Source organism: Orcinus orca, chromosome 6 (assembly GCF_937001465.1).
Source record: "Orcinus orca chromosome 6, mOrcOrc1.1, whole genome shotgun sequence".
Lineage (NCBI taxonomy): Eukaryota > Metazoa > Chordata > Mammalia > Artiodactyla > Delphinidae > Orcinus > Orcinus orca.
The window spans coordinates 106838926-106855449 of NC_064564.1; the positions used below are offsets into that span (position 1 = coordinate 106838926).

Genomic DNA, 16524 nt, shown 5'->3' on the forward strand with positions numbered 1-16524 from the left:
TTCTAGCTGTGTGACTTGGGAGAAGTTAACTTCTCTGAAGTTCTGTTTCCGCATGCGTGAGAATGATCTCTAGTTCACAGGGCTGTTGTGAAGGTAAAATTTGACACATAAAGTCCCATTTCAGCAGGTGCAGGATAAGTAAATCTAGGTTCCCTTTTCCATCACTTACTCCATTATCTTTCATTCCCAATCAAGAGATAATATGGAGAGTTTCCTCAAACTAAAAGCTACGTGTATAACACCATTAACTGAGAAGCTGAAAATAGACCAAAGTAAAAACTACTATATTGTCATGCCAGAACTACATCACCCAACTTAAGGATGAGTTAACACTTACTGAGTTACCACCTGTGCCCAGTTACATGTTCTTATTTAATCCTTGTAAGGATTATGTGACATAAATGTGACTACCCAGATTTTACAATGCGCAAGCAGGCTGGGAGAGTGCAAATATCTTGCCCAAGATGATACAAGTTAGTGAAGCAGAGTTAGGATTCAAATTCGTGTCCCACCCCAGGTTCTTCAGGGTAAAAATAATATGATACATACATATAATGGACTATACGCAGCTGTTTAAAAAGACTGTATAAAAAGCACACAACACACACACACACACACACACACACACAAATGACTGCATGTCAAACTGCTGAAATCTGAGTAAGGCCAACAGATTGCACCAATATCCTGGTTGTGACACTGTCCTATGTCACATAAGATGCTAACTTTGGGAGAACGAGGTAAAGAGTACACAGAAGTCTACTGCATGTGAAACTACAATTATCTCAAAATATATTTTTTTAAAGATTGGTTAGATCTATATATACTGCCAGGGAAAAAATGTTAAAACAGAAGAGATTACATAACAAAATACATATTATAATGCTATTTAATTTTTCAAAGGTGATATATATATATGTACAAATACGCTTTGAAAAGAGTCAAGGTGCTAACAGTGAACATCTTTAGACGTGAGTTTACTGGTGACATTTATCAACCTCTTTCCACCATTTTAAATATTCTATGAGTTTCCTGCAACGTGCAATTTTACTTTTATAAAGCCGAGCAGGGAGGGGAGGAGACATAACCGCTACTTCCAATTTGAAAATACATTGTTTAAATGGCTTCAGAGGTAGCACAGCCAGGCCACACTGCAACCTTCGCAGAGTCACACCTGTGATGAGAATCTACCTCTCTGCACTGTGGCAACTGCTCCAAGAGTCTGAATACCACTTGTCACTGTCACGCTTGATGCCACCCCTGTGAGCTTTAGCTCTTATACTCATGCTGCAATTAGTTCAAATCATTTGACATCCCAAAAAGGGCCCAAAATGTGAAAGACAATGCATTTTCAAATGTCTGTACAACATTCAAATTATACACACCTCGCAGTGAATTAGCCGATATAAGGGTCTGGTGTGTACTGACTCACACACATAATCAGAAAAATGGAAGGAGCAGAGACTTTGGAGTCAGACTTTGAGTTCAAGTACTGGCAACCTGTCAAACGGGTGAGCACTCTGCCTCCGTGGGTAAGGATTAAATGAGTGCTCTCTGAACAGCCAACGTGCCATGCAGAACCTGAGGAATTTCAACAGTGTCTGATCTCCATACCTTGCAAGATGAGAAACCCGGCCAACACTGTAAACTACAAGACCTCAAAGATCACTTTTAGACGAGGACTGAGGGTTATGAAATTAATCAATGGATGTAATAAGTCTGGGTAACACGTAAACGTGTAAGACTCTTTTCCTTCCTTCAAGGCCCAACAAGTAAAATATCACAAGACGTAAGGATGTCTGGTCTCTGCTTACCAATTGCCAACATACACTTTTTCTTCTCAAGGAACTGGTTTTGCTAAGAATTCAGCTTTTAAGGCTTGTTATTTTCTAAGCAAGGGAAAAAAACTCAGTGTAAAGTGTAATCTCAGCTCCATTTCATCAACCACTGTCAAAATGGTGGGGAAGGCAAGTCTGCAAGTCCAAAGACAGAGATTTGCCTCTGCTTCTAGTGCACCCGGACTTAAACCAAATTACTTCAATTACTCTTACTGTGAACCAAAGCTCTGAAAAGATAAGGCATGGGATATGAATCTGAAGAACCAAACAGTCTTAAATTAGATTTAACTCCTAACTTCTACTTTATAACCAAAAACAACATGGGAGGAAGAAGTGGGAGGGTGGAGCTTTAAGGCAGTATGGGCTTAATCCCATGATGGAGCATTACTGATTCATTAGTTATTAGTAACAGGTATACACTGTAGAGGGAAACTAGAAACATGGGAAGAAAATGTTAATTCAAAACACTGAACTTGGGCTTCCCTGGTGGCGCAGTGGTTGAGAGTCTGCCTGCCGATGCAGGGGACACAGGTTCGTGCCCCGGTCCACGAAGATCCCACATGCCGCAGAGCGGCTGGGCCTGTGAGCCACGGACGCTGAGCCTGCGCGTCTGGAGCCTGTGCTCCGCAATGGGAGAGGTCACAACAGTGAGAGGCCCACGTACCGCAAAAAAAAAAAAAAAAAAAAAAAAAAAAAAAACACCAAAAAAAACCACTGAACTAAAATTAGCAAGAAAGAGGGAAGATTGAGGGGATGACCCGCAGGAGCCCTTGCTGTGCAACGCTGGAGGGAAAACAAAAGGCGGGTCAAATAACCAAAGCCTGGAACAGAAAGCTGGCAGGGAGCAGGCAAGCCAGGTGAGGAGACGTAGGGGGTGAAGGGAAAAGCACAGGCTTGGGAGCGAGACTGATTCAGGGGTCAAATCCTAGCTCTTTCGCTTACCGCTTCTGTGACCCTGAGCAAGCTACTTGAATCTCTGAACCTGGATTTCCTCAGCAGTAAACAAGGATATTAACAGTGCCTACTTCGTGGCGCTGCTGTACAGATTTATTGAGCTAATCCACGGAGAACACCTGGCATAGGGCTTGACACATAGTACATGTTCAATAAATGGCAGCTTTTATTAGCAGCAATTACCACATTTAGACCCTGGTCCTGTCATTTGCAAAGCTGTGTGACCGTGAATAAGCTGTATACCCTCACTGAACTTCACAAAGCCCTCAAATACAAGGGGGGTGAAAATTACCTTCCCCACAGGGTGGTGAAGATTAAATGAGATAATCCACACATCTCGCACGGTCTACTCCTGGCACAGCCTAAGCTCAGCACTCCTAACTGTGGGTGTAGTGGTCACCATCTTCACTGTCATATTGAGGAAGGGGCTGGAGAAGCACCCAAAGCTGCAGAAGACGCTCCTTTAATTAGACTGAGTGAACTCTTCTACTAAAGACCACTCAGAGGACTTCCCTGGTGGCGCAGTGGTTAAGAATCCGCCTGCCGATTCAGGGGACACGGGTTCGAGCCCTGGTCCAGAAAGATCCCACATGCCTCGGAGCAACTAAACCCGTGCGCCACAACTACTGAGCCTGCGTGCCACAACTACTGAAGCTCACGCGCCTCGAGCCGGTGCTCTGCAACAAGAGAAGCCACTGCAATGAGAAGCCCGCGCACCGCAACGAAGAGTAGCCCCCACTCACCGCAACTAGAGAGAGCCCGCGCACAGCAACGAAGACCCAACGCAGCCAAATATAAATTAATTAATTTTAAAAAAGACCACTCAGAGCTCCCTTGGTTCCTTTCAGCTGCAAAGTCCTGACATCCCCAGGAGGAAGGATCATGGAGAGAGCCACTTCAAACAAAGCCAACACTTACCTGGAATGTCTGGGTCTGTGCTTTCTGGGGGGCCTCTCGGGCTTTAGCAAAGGCGGCATTGAGCTCTTCAATTTCAGAGTTAAGTTCTTCAATCTGGGTAAAAACAAGGAAGAGCAGCCAAGTATGCACTGGGCTCTCCTCTCTGTGCTCAGCCCAGAAGCTTTTCCTGCTGGACTGGGAAGGGCTTGTAACCGAGGGCTCTGTAGTCAGAAAAGCGGGATTTCTAGTTTGCCTGTCTACTAGCTGGATGACTTCAGGCCAGGCGCTTCATCTCTTTGAGACTTAATTCCCTCAACTATAGAACGAAGATACGACCACTCACCCAACCACAGCACTGTGAGGCTTGAACAACGTTAACAGGTACGGGCGCTCAAGTAATGCCCGGCTCACGCTAAGAGTTACTATTATTGTCCACAGAGATGACCCACCCAACCACCGAGCCTGGCTCTTCCCAGAACGCCTCACCCTCCAGTGACCTTCTCCTCTGGCCCAGAGTCAGCGAGGAACTCCCCTGGCCACACCCTGAACTCTGCCAGCAGCCAGAACTGCCCTACCACCAGTGCCCTGCACAGCAGAGGGTCTCCGACGACCACTGGGCCCTGAACTCCCAACACCCGAGACAAATCACACTGACCGTGATTATGAACCAAACCTCCGCTGCGGCTGACACTGGTGGTACTCAAACTCCTACCTCCTCGGCTTCCTCAGCCCCCGTTTCCTGGTCGGCGTCCCACTCCTGCAGCCATTCCTCCTGCCCCCTTTGTGCATTCCTCTCCCTGTTCCTGAAATTTGCTGTCCCCTGCGGCCCGATGCTCAGCCTCCTTTCCCACCCCATGCTATCCTTGGATAAGTAGATCAACTCTCAGAATTTTCACTCGTATCTGTGTACGACTGACTCCCAGACCTATACCTCCAGGCCTGGGCCTTCTCCAAGCTTTAGACTCGCGGATCCATCTGCCTCCTGGACTTCTCACCTGAACGGTCCATGGGCTTCTCAAAGTCGGTACCTTCTGAACAGGCTCATCACCTCCATCGCCGCCCCCACCTCACCATGATCCTCCATTGTCTATGCTTTTAAGGGAGGTGGTGGCACACCATATCCCCAGTCACGCAGCCAGAAGTCACCCTTGACTGCTCCTTCTCCCGAGTCCTACGTCTAATCATCAAAGTTCCCCAAATTCACTTCTAATTTTTAATTATTTCCAGTTGTATTTCTTGAATACTCCCCACCCCTCCACTCCTACTTACTGTGACCGCTGCTCTAATTCAGCCTTTCTGAATTAGGGGGCTCTCACCTCACCTACTGGCCTCCCTGCCTCCGTTCTCGCCCTTCCGCCGTCCCCTTTCCCAGTACAGCCACAGGCTGCTCTCGGACGCAAACGTGACCACACCCCTCCGCTCGGAGCCTTCAGTGGCCTTGCTACCCTCTGAGTTCCACCACCTCCGCTGCCCCTTGCAACCCCTCCAGCTTCTTCTCTCACCTCACTTCAGCTCTGCGCTTGATGCTCTGAGAACCTCAAACTGTTCTGTTTCCACAAACACACAAGGGGCTCTTTCCTAACGTAAGGCTCTGACCAGCATTCTCCCCTCTGCGCGAAATGGCCTCCCAGTCTCCGCCTCCCTTCCCAGCTAATTCCTGGTCCTCCTTTAAGATTCAGCTCAGACACCTCCTCCAGGAAGAAGCGCTCCCCGCTCCTCGCTCCCCGCATCCACACCCTAACCTGGACCAGGCCCCCTTCCCTCTGCTTCCACAGCCCCCTGCACTTCCCTCAATCACAACACCTTCATGCTGTCTTTTTTCCCCACTAGACTGGCAAGCAGAGCTGTGTTTTCTTCTCTGTATCTGTGCCGAGGAGTTACTGAGACATAACTGATGGCTATACTCATGACAGGAGAACCGCAAAGAACCATGAGCCACCACCTTGGATCCCAAAGGCAACAAGCGGAAGTCAAGGGCGACTTCTGGCTGGCACGGCTAGGGATACAGTAGTGCCACCAACGCAGGCAAGAGCAGAGAAAATGGAGTAGGATGGTGAGATGGGGGCGGCGATGGAGGTGATGGGTCTGTTGAGAAAGTGCCGGATCTGAGGAGCCTGCAGACCACCCAGGTGAGATGTCGCAGTCATGGCCTAGCCTCCCAAAACTCCTTTATCTCAATTTTCTGTTGTCTTTCAAAAGATTAGACCCACACTGTCCAATACGGTGACAAAAGTCAGAGTTTAAAAATGTTAAATACCTCATTGCTATTTTTCTTTTATTGATTACATGTTGACATCTGGCATGTATGTATTTTAAAGTTAATTTCACTTGTTTCTTTTTACTTCTTTTAATGTGGCTACTAGAAAATTTTAAATTACATACATAACTCGCATTATAATCATGCTGGACAGCACTGAATTACTCTACAAAAGAACTTCTAATTGACTACAGGACCCTTTCCCCACTTTCTATACTCATCTCAGCTCTCTTATAAACTTTTTTTTTTTGAGTTTCATTTATTTATTTTTTTAACATCTTTATTGGGGTATAACTGCTTTACAATGGTGTGTTAGTTTCTGCTTTATAACAAAATGAATCAGTTATACATATACATATATCCCCATATGTCTTCCCTCTTGCGTCTCCCTCCCTCCCTCTCTTATAAACTTTTTACCTAAAGCTAAAAATTCAGGGTAAGACAGGCCTGTCACAGAAGCTAATAAAGAAAAGTCTCACTTCAGGTGTATCAGACATACCTCTTTTTCCTTTGACTTTAGTGCCATGGTTAGACCCTGAATGGCTTTATCCCTCTTTAAACTATTTTTCTTTTCCGTAGCAATTTCTCTTTCCTTCTCTCTCAGGTCCTTCTGAAGTGCCTAAATTAGATTAGAAAAAGATTCACTAAGTTGATGCATTTTAACCAAAATGCACTGTAAATATAACTTTAAGAGCACACTCAAACGCAGTTATTCTATCATTCCTGTCAACCTGTGATTAATGTTCCCAAGTAGAGCTGAGAATCGTGGCATCAGCTCCAAGTTACTGCTTTACCACTCGCGGCAACAGGGCTGGGTGTAGGAAGGGGATCAGATCAGTTAAGACGATGACAGCTACTCCCGTGGAAAGGACTCCAATGCCTTCTGGAATCTGAATACAGTCACAGCAGAGCCTTTGAAACCGTAGCAGGTTATTTGGGGGAAATGACAGATCATTAATTTCACTCCTTAATGCTACAAAAGCCAGCAGAGAATTTGGTTTGATGGAGACCGAATATATACATTTATAGTCTGAGTTCATTTCTAAAGATATTCACCGCTGCCTCCCTCCCGGGCTGTTGTGAGAATCAAATGAGATAATGGACGTGAAAGCACTTTCTACACTGGCAGGCGCTACACAAATGGTGGCCGCCGTGACTAGGGGACCCTGCAGCAGTGGCTCTGCGATTGGCCTGGCAGGTCTGAATCCTTGCTACACCTCTGCCAACTCTGTGACCCTGGGGACGGAGCCTCACCTCTCTGAGCCCCATGTGTTACATCTGCAAAATGGGAATGCCTACTCCAGAGTTATCGTGAAGGCTACGAAACCCTCCTCTCTGACACACCTAGAGCTTGACTCAACGAGTGACAGCTACTGTCACACAGGATTATCTGTTGCACTCAGAAGAAAGCAAGAGGCAGGGATAAATCCTCAATATGTCTGTAAAAATTGTGTCAACATACCTGGATCCTCTCTTCAAAGCGATTTCTCTCCTTCTCCTCCTCCATTTGTGCAGCCTAAGAAAAGGCATTCATTGGTGCTCGGAAGGGATCCACCATCCAGCAGCTTCCCCAGAACGGTTAGCATGAGCACTGCATTTACTTTCCATTCCCCACCCCACTGCTGAGGAGCTCATGAAAACAATCATCCACTCCTTCTGTCTCCCCGGAAATGCACCCGAGTTAAGAAAATGTAAAGACAAGCAACCCGCACGGGCTGACCACCAGCCCCATGGAGCGTGAACCAAAGAGCTACGGGACGGCGCAAAAGCCACTGAAGCACAGCGCCCGCGGGGCGAGAAGGGCCGGAAGGAGGAGCAGACGTGGGCTAATCACAGCCAACAACCAGCCGGGGAGGCCGGAGGGTTCGCTGCTGTGGTCGGGACAAAGGAGACCCTGCTCCACAAAGCGACTGAGACGATCCATGAGCGCTGAGACGTCCCCTGGCGTTTAGGGACCACACACGGCAGCCACCCTGGGTCCAACCAGGACCAGAAAGCCGCTACCAGGCCTGCCTGCACCTCCAGGCCTGCCCACCCACTTCAAAACAGCTGGGCATGGAGGTGGCCTGGGGGAGGGGGGGCAGGGGTCCAGGAGGGCTTTGGGGTCTCTACCAGCGACCCACCTCTTGGAGCCTGGGAAAATATCACGACGCCTCTGAGCGTGTTTCTCTACCCGACGAGGGGACCGTGATCTCTGCCTTGCAAGGTGCCAGGATTAATTGAGGTGCACGCTGACACCCTTCGAGTGCTGCCAGGCCCGATACAAGTTATTTCCCTTCCCCGCTGCCTCTGAAGTTTCCAACCGAAGGTGGCCTCAAGTCTGCCTCTAACCACAGAGACAAACCAAACCCAGTGGGTGCAAATAAAGTCCCCGGGCATCAACAAATTAACCCATAGGAAAACAGAGGCGTGCAGGTGTGGACTATTTTGTTTGTTTGTTTGTTTTAAAGGGTTTTTGGTTTTTTTTTTTTGGCTGCGTGGCTGCATAGGGTCTTAGTTGTGGCACGCAGGCTTTTCGTTGTGGCGCACGGGCTCTCTAGTTGTGGCGTGCGGGTTTTTCTCTTCTCAAGTTGTGGCACATAGGCTCCAGGGCGTGTGGGCTCCCTAGTTTGTGGCACGTGGGCTCTCTAGTTGAGGCGCGCAAGCTCAGTAGTTGCGGGTTTATTTGCCCCAAGGCATGTGGGATCTTAGTTCCCTGACCAGGGATCAAACCCGTATCCCCTGCATTGGAAGGCGGATTCTTTACCACTGGACCACCAGGGAAGTCCCTGGACTGTTTTTTTCCAACCAACTCTACATGAACACGAGACTGGAAGGATAAAAGAAATGCCAGGGCCCCTGACAAAGGAGCTTTCTGGTAATTCCTCAGCAGACAACAGGGAGCTAATATTTTGAAGGCCACTGTGTGCGAACCCTGGGGACTGAATGTGCATCCATTTCCCACAGGGGGATCAGGTCTGCTAATTAAAGTCCCCCTCCATGTCCCGTCACCTCACCTCGGTCCCTCTCTCCTCATCTCCCCTCAGAGCAGCAGAAAGTCCTCGGAGCTCTCCAGATGACACGTTTTCATCTGGAGATGCCATCCGAGATTTCTCCTCTTTCAGGCACTGAATTAAAGCTTCTTTGCTCTTCAAAGACAGCTTCAACTCCTCAATCAGTCTGAAAGAGAACAAAATTTAAATATTAATTCTAAGCTGTTCTCTTAGCTCAGTGTAGCAGGAGGAGGTAGGTAACAGGGCCAGACATCTTCAAAGTAGACGCGTCCAACGATCGAACATAAACGGAACCACATTTTGCAGGTGGGAGATTTGGGGCCAGCATTCGCCTCCAGCCCGGCCCTGGTCGATCCATCCTCTGAGCTGCCAGACTACGGTCTGATCAAGTCACACTCCCACTCAAAGACTTTCATTGGCCCCCACCATCGACAGCAGTGGATTATGAATTTGGGGGGCGGGGGGTGGGGAGGGGCAAGAAATCTCTCCCTAAGGAATCTGTCAGTAAGACTCAACAAACATGACCAGTAAAGCAGAATGGTTCCAGTGAGCGTGAAAACCAGAGAGCGTCTCGCCAAGGCTTCCCAGGGCCAAGTCTAAAGCAGACTGGCTTCCAAAATAAAGGCCAAACTCCTCAGCAAGGCGATCGCGGCCCTGTCTTTTAGGGCCTAGTAGATCAGAGGTGCTGCTGACGGCGTCCGTCGCGCCTCTCACAGGAAACAGACACCCTCTTCATTGGCTCTCAGGGCCTCCCTTCCAAGCCTGTCCGGGAGCTGGGCTGCCCTGCGCACACCACGCCCTCTACCCAGAATGACCTTCACACCTCCGCTCCTGCATCCACCTGATAAACACCCATTCATCCCGCCACCGCCAGTGAGGCGTTACATCCCCTCAAGACCCCAGAGGCCCTCCTCAGGAGGAGCTGAGCACACCCTTCTCCGGGCCACCGAATTACCCCTGACCACGGCCAAGTCATTTAACCTCTCTGAGCCTGCACTGCCTCGGCTATAAAGTGGCCGTAACTTGCTTCTGTGGAATGGAGATAAGCTATTTAAAATGCTGCACTACTCCAGGCACATGGCAGAACTCAACAAATAACAGTGGCTATATGGCTATAATTATTTTTTTTTAAAACACTGAGCAATTAGCATTTTGTCAAAGGACTCTCAGAAGAGTCCCTCCAGCTAAGCCTAGAAAGCAACTCAGTAGGGTAGAAAGAGCAAAGGCCTGGAAGTCTGAGAGAGCTTCCCGAGCTCCCAAGGCGAAGGTGAGGAGTGAGCTAAAAGCAGTTAAAGCGCCTAGCAATGCGTATTTGAGTATCTGAAAATTTGTGTCCACCCAAAATTCCTATACTGAAATCCTAACCCCCAAAGGTGACAGGATTAGGAGGTGGGGCATTCGGGAGGAGATAAGATCTTGAGGGTGGAACTCGCATGAATGGCAGCACAGATGGAACTCCAGAAAGATCCCCCACCCCTTCCACCAGGTGGGGACACAATAAGAAGTCTGCGACCCGGAAGAGGGCCGTCGCCCAACCATGCTGGCGCCCTGACCTCGGACTTTCGGCCTCCAGAACTGTAAGAAATAAGCTTCTATTGTTTGTAAGCTACCCAATCTGTGGTGTTTTGTTATGGCGCCCCAAAAGGACTAAAATAATTGGGTACAGAGGGAACCGGGCAGCACCAGCGCGGTGCCCCGCAAAACTCGGAGGAGTAAGACTGCCCTCTAGGGGTTCAACTTTGAAATCATCACACAGTCAACTGGAGAGGTAAAAAGTCACCAAACTATACGCTTAAAATGGATGTGTCGTGCTGCGTGCAACTTACACTTCGATAAAATTGACTTGCTTTAGTGACCTTAAAGCAAGTTCTCGACAGGGATGGAAATGAGCAGGGAAGGCCTGTGGGGACTGTAGCCAGCCTAGTGCCCCAGCCCGCCTAAGAGAGCAGCCTCAGTCCAGCAAGCCCCTGGCCCAGTCCTGCCACGCCTTCCAGGTTTTCAAGAGAAGCTGGAAATCTAGACTTTCACGTGAAATTAGGCGTTTGTTTTTTTTTTAACATCGGCAACGAATTCCATCTTTTCAAAGTACTGTTTGGGTCAAATAAAATATGTCTGTTGGCCATACTGACCTGCAGGGCTCCTCAAGGCTGACTGTCTTAGAGATACGGACTAGCTGTAAGGTCCAGTTGAAGGAAATCAAGGAGCTAAAGCATGCACCTTTGAAAAGGGCGGCGGGAGGCCAGGACACGGGCAGCGTCCGTCCTGGTGAGGGCCCTGCTCAGCGGTGGTGGTCAGTCACGCGGCAGACCTGGATCCAGCTCACCGGGGCGTGACGAAGGGCCCCTGCTCCATCCAATTCACTCACACCTCTGACCTCAATTTAGCTTCCTGGGCAGGCCTGCCTTCAGGGACGGAACACACTGATCCTAGGCCCAGAAGAGTTCCACCACAGAGGGCCACACCCAAGCGAGCGGGCAGAAACCCAGAGCTGGCTGCCGGGAGTGTGCCTGAGGCATCTCTATCCCTGAGAGACGGGTGCACTTGCAGGACTGACACATCACGTTTCGGTGCCTCCCCAGCCGGACCGGTAGGAGACCCCAGGAGCAGGCAGCCTTAGGGAGGCCCCGACCTGATCACCCACGTCCATGGAGACCCCACTGCCCGGACCACAGTCAGTACTCAGCAAGCATTAACCCTTCCCCAAAAGGGCTCCGTCTGCCAAAACGATGGGCAACCAAGCTTCTACAGCGTATGCTAACAGGGACCGAGGCTGCTCTAAACTGTGCCACGCGTCCCACCTTTGAGGGTGCCTCACCCCAAGCCCAGAGTTCTCCTCTCCTAAGCTCTCCCTGCCCCACACCCAGGCAGAGCTGATCACTCCCTGGCTTTTGTCACAGCCCAGACTCGGAACTTACCTCCAGCACCAATCGTGACTTTCTGTTTTTAACGCGTGTTTCCTCCCCCACATGGGAGCTCCATATAAGGAAGACAGTGTTCACCTCTGCATTCCTGGCACCCAGCCCGGGGCTAGGCTCAGCAGCTGGGGAAGGAATGAACCTGCATCTCCTTTAATTCAGGCCTCACTCCACAGGCCCAGCATCTCCTGGACTCTCCTCTTGGTGCCTGCAATCCCTCAACCCAATGTGTCCCAACTGAAAGCTCATCTTCCCACCTCCTCCACCCCAAAACATCTCCTCTTTCTCCCCTTTTCCCACAAACTCGGCAAACTGCCCTCCCATCCCACGGTTGCTCACGCTCAGGACCTGGGTCGGGGGAACCTCTGCGGCCTCTTCCCTCATCCACAGGTCCAGCAGCCATCAAGCCCTTCAAGCCATCACGCCAGTCCAACCTTCCCAGTGTCTCTGCCTGCTCTTCCCCAACCCGAGCTCTGTCACCTCGGTCCTCTTATCTGAACTTCAGCATCATCCCCCCTGCCAATCCATCCTCCAGGGGGCAGCCAGAGGGAGGGCTCGAAATTTATATCTGATCCTGTCATTCGCCCCACCCCCATCCTTAGCTCTTCAGTGGCTCCTCACATGCCCTGAGGACAAAACCCAAACTCTACCAAAAGGCCCACAGGACCTGCCCCAGCTTCCCTCTCCCCAGCTCCTCCTATCGCCCCGCCCCCGTTCCAGACCGCGACACTCGGCCAGGCTGTACTCTTCCAGTTCCTTGATCGCGCTTTAGAACAATTTCTGTCGACTTCCAAACTAGCTTGGCTCTTCAATGGATGGGCCAGAGGTTAGCCGGAAGTCTCACTTTTGTTTAGTTAACTCAACCTTCCACTTAGTAACCACCAAAGCAAGGCAAGAGTATCAAAATGCAAAAACGGTAAAGAATAAAACCTCCACCCTCTCCTGACCAGTTTTGATTCAAAGTTTGGTTGCAAGACATAAAGGGCATTTAAGATTGCCGAAAAGCCGTATGGCCCACGCACTTCTCTGGACCAAACGGCACATGTTTTATTTCTGGACCATTGAAGAGCTCTGTACTTGGTCTACATTGTTTTGGTCCCTCGCACTGTACTAATCTGGGCCCTCAGCCTGCATTAAAAGACATGATGGAAAACGGTCACAAAAAATTCACTAGTATTTTACTGTGGGGATGGAGTCACTTACTACTCCCTTTGGGAAAATCTACAAGAGAAATGTCTCTCTGACAATGACAAGTAAAACTGGGCTTCTCCTGAGTTACTAGCTTGTTTTGTCTTGTGAGCAATGTGAATCTTATGTCCACCAAAATTGTTTTTCCCTTTTTCCTTTGACTACCAGGAAGCTTATAGCCAAAACCTGAATGCTAAATTTAGTATCTGAGTAGAACTTTTCAGCATGAACTTCTGTCTACTAATTCTATCTCTGTCCTCATATCACTACCCTATTCCTTTCCCTTTCACCCTGATTTTATCCCTAGTTTTCTCACTATGGGGAACAAGTAGAAAAAGAAGGGGAAAAGGGTAGGAAGGCAACAACTCTTTCCGTTTTTTTTGGATCATGCTGCCAGGTAAATGGATGTCAGAGCATCACAGGGGTAAGAGCCAGACCTGTCCTTCTCTTCCAGGACCAGAGCCGTCTCCAGATCCCCCTCGTGCATCTTCTTCATCTCTGAAAGCTTGTTTTCCAAGCTTAACCGAAGAGCCTTCTCTGTTTCTGTTCCAGCAAAGGCCTTTTCCAGCTCTGCTTGGGCGACTTTCACATCCTAGAGTTAAATTAAACACATTTGATGCAATTTTTCAATACAATTGGGAACACTTTGAAAGGAAAGTGGATTAAAATATAAATATTTATGACTTTTTCTCCAGCACATTTCCCCTCTCTGAATTGTACTACACATGGGGAGAATCAGTAATAAATACATTCACCAGCTACTTTTCCCCTCTTGTATCCTGAAGAGTAATAGGCATTTCCAATGGAAAAGACTCTACAAGAACCGTATTTTGGGTTTTGAAAAATCTGATCAATATTTACAGTTTCAATGAGAACGAGGAGAAATGTGCCTCTCGATACCTAAACACACATAAATTCCTAGGAGTCACCATAATCTCCATACAAATTCTTCCCACACCCCACTGCCCCCTCACTATTTTTAAGATAATGACTACACAACTCTAAAGTGCATTTTCTGTATCTCCAAGGTGATTTAGGTGGTAAAAAACTCTTACGTTCTTCCTGAGAGCTCAGAGAAGCCAAAAAGGAAATTGCCTAAATCACGCAGGCAGCGTCTGTGTTGGGGAAAAAGGTCCTGGTGCTCAGGAAAGGGACCGGATAGCAGATGTGAGTCTCCAAGCCCTCACGCCGCTGCCTCTGACTGCATCACAAAGATGAAAGGCAAATCGAACTGGATTCAAAACCCAGCTCTCCCACCACTTACTTGCTGGGTGACCTTGAGTAGTCCCTTAACCTCTCTGAGCCCGTTTCCTAACCTATAAAACAGGGATAACCACCGTCTCAAAGAGTTGCTGGGAGACTGTCAAATGCCTGCTGCGTCATAGGAAGCTCAAAATACGCTGGCTTCCTCTTCCCTGCCCTTCCCTCCACGGTGCTTTGAGCAAGGAGCTTTACTTATACTATCTTTGATCCTCACTCAATCCTAGAAAGTTACATACTGACAGAGAGACTAGACCAGCCCAGAATGCAGGCTCTACAGCCAGACCACCTGGCATTTACTACCTGGGTGACCTTGCGCCAAGTGACTTGGCCACTCTGTGCCTGTGTCATCATGTTTTTGGTTTTTTTCTTAAAAAGGGATAGTCAAAGCATTTACCTCATACGTTTACTGAAGGGATAAACTAAGTCAGTGTATGAAAAGGCTGAGAAGGGTGCCTCAGACATGGTAAGCCCTCCGTAAATCGTTAGTTCACTGCGGGTGCTACAATTACCCTTGCAGGGCAGACACCACTGGCCTCATTTCACAGATGAAGCAGCAGAGGCTCAGAGAAGGCAAATGTCTTCTCCAAGGTGACAAGCTAGTGATAGAGCAGGGATTCAGCCCGGTACTGTCAGTCACGCTGCTACCCTAAAACCTGGGGAAGCACTTACTGGGAAAAATAAGATGACTGAACCAACAGATTAAGTCTCTTAGAAGTCTCAGAATTACATTTTAACTAAAGTTCAGAATTCGGGCTCAGCAGACCCTCCTTTTGGTTTCAGCTCTACTGCTTATGACCAACACTAAGTTTCGCAGCTCTCTGAGCCGGTCTCATCTGTAGTTTGGACCTAGGAGCTACACACCCCCAGGGGGCCGATGTGAACATGACAAATGGAAAAGACCACTATAAGCTGTAAAATACAGTACAAATGAATCTGCTCTTTGTATCTAGAAGTGCTTTGTGGTGTCATTTCTCCTCTTATCTGCCAAGAAGAATCAGGGTTTTGGGTAGAGAAACAACAGACTTCAAAGATCAAGAATTAAAAGGAGCTGGTATCACTCGAAGACGAGCTTAATATGGAGGAAAGCTTTTCAACATCTAGGAGATAAAGTTGTTTGGCCAAGGAGCGTCCTGATTCCCACCACAGGCTGAGAATGGGGGGAAAGAAGAGCTACACACAGCGGCTCCCCGAGAGGAAGCAGGCAGTTGGCACAGGTGGGATGGAGGGATGGAGGGATGGAGGCTGGGCTCTGGGGACAGGGGCTGCGTGGCCACGCATGGCCTACGAGTCAGGAAACCTGGCTCCAGGCTTAGCTGTGTTAGGCGGGTCACCTCCCTTCTCTGGGCCTCAGGCCTCAGCTCCCTCTTCTGTAAAGTAAAGGAACTAAACTAGATAAAAAGAAGGGTGGTGTTGCAGTCAGGACACAGGCTGTAAAATCAGCTTAAATCCGGGACTAAACGTGGACTAGTTAGTATTTCTCTCTGTACTTCCGTGTCCTCATCTAGAGGATGGAGACGATAAAGGCCAGCGCGCAGGGTGTAAGGGTATAAATTCCATACGCAAAGTGCCTAGACCGGGGTTGGAGCGCAAGAGGTGCTCAGCAACGGGGGGCTCTTCTCCCTGCTGAAACCCTGACAGTTTACGACAAGAGGAACAAAATTCTGCCCACTCGGTTACGAACCCGCTGTAGGAAACACGTTCTCCTCAGGGCTTTCAGACTTGCCTCTTTTTTTTTGGCCGCACCACGCAGCATGCGGGATCTGGTTCCCCGACCAGGGATCAAACCCACACCCCCTGCAGTGGAAGCACAGAGTCTTAACCACTGGACGGCCAGGGAAGTCCGGACTTGCCTCTTCTAAAAGGAGTATTCTCTTGGTTAGGAGCTCTTCGACCTGCCGCACCTTCTTCTGAGCATCTTCCTTCACCCGCTGAATTTCAGAGCCACCCCCTGCGGTGAGGCTCTCAACTGCTTTGCTGCAAAAAGAGGCAAAGGCATAAAATGCACAAGAGTGACAGTCAGATGGTGATTCCAACCGCTCCAAAGAGACAAAGAATATTTGTTGGTCACTTCTCCCACAGACCTGTGCTGAGCTTTTTTTTTTTAAATTAAGATTTGTAATTCAAAAGCACAGATAATGCAATATATAAATGTATCAAGTCAACCGTGCAGTATACCTTGAACTTACACAATGTTATATGCCAATTACATCTCAATTAAA

General features: G+C 48.7%; 1 protein-coding gene across 8 annotated transcripts in view; it reads right to left on the reverse strand.

Annotated features, from left to right (window-relative positions):
- Positions 1–16524, reverse strand: part of CDK5RAP2 (CDK5 regulatory subunit associated protein 2) — a 178167-nt gene that overhangs the window by 123898 nt on the left and 37745 nt on the right. For 7 of the 8 annotated variants that reach the window (XM_033427340.2, XM_033427339.2, XM_033427335.2 and 4 more), the window contains 6 exons: positions 16156–16279; positions 13480–13634; positions 8943–9105; positions 7409–7462; positions 6446–6565; positions 3711–3803 (listed from right to left, as the gene is read on the reverse strand). In XM_033427340.2, coding sequence (XP_033283231.1) covers positions 3711–3803; positions 6446–6565; positions 7409–7462; positions 8943–9105; positions 13480–13634; positions 16156–16279 — 709 coding nt within the window. Of the gene's footprint in view, positions 1–3710; positions 3804–6445; positions 6566–6677; positions 6809–7408; positions 7463–8942; positions 9106–13479; positions 13635–16155; positions 16280–16524 lie in introns of those variants that run through there. The other variant, XM_033427341.2, reaches the window with a different exon arrangement.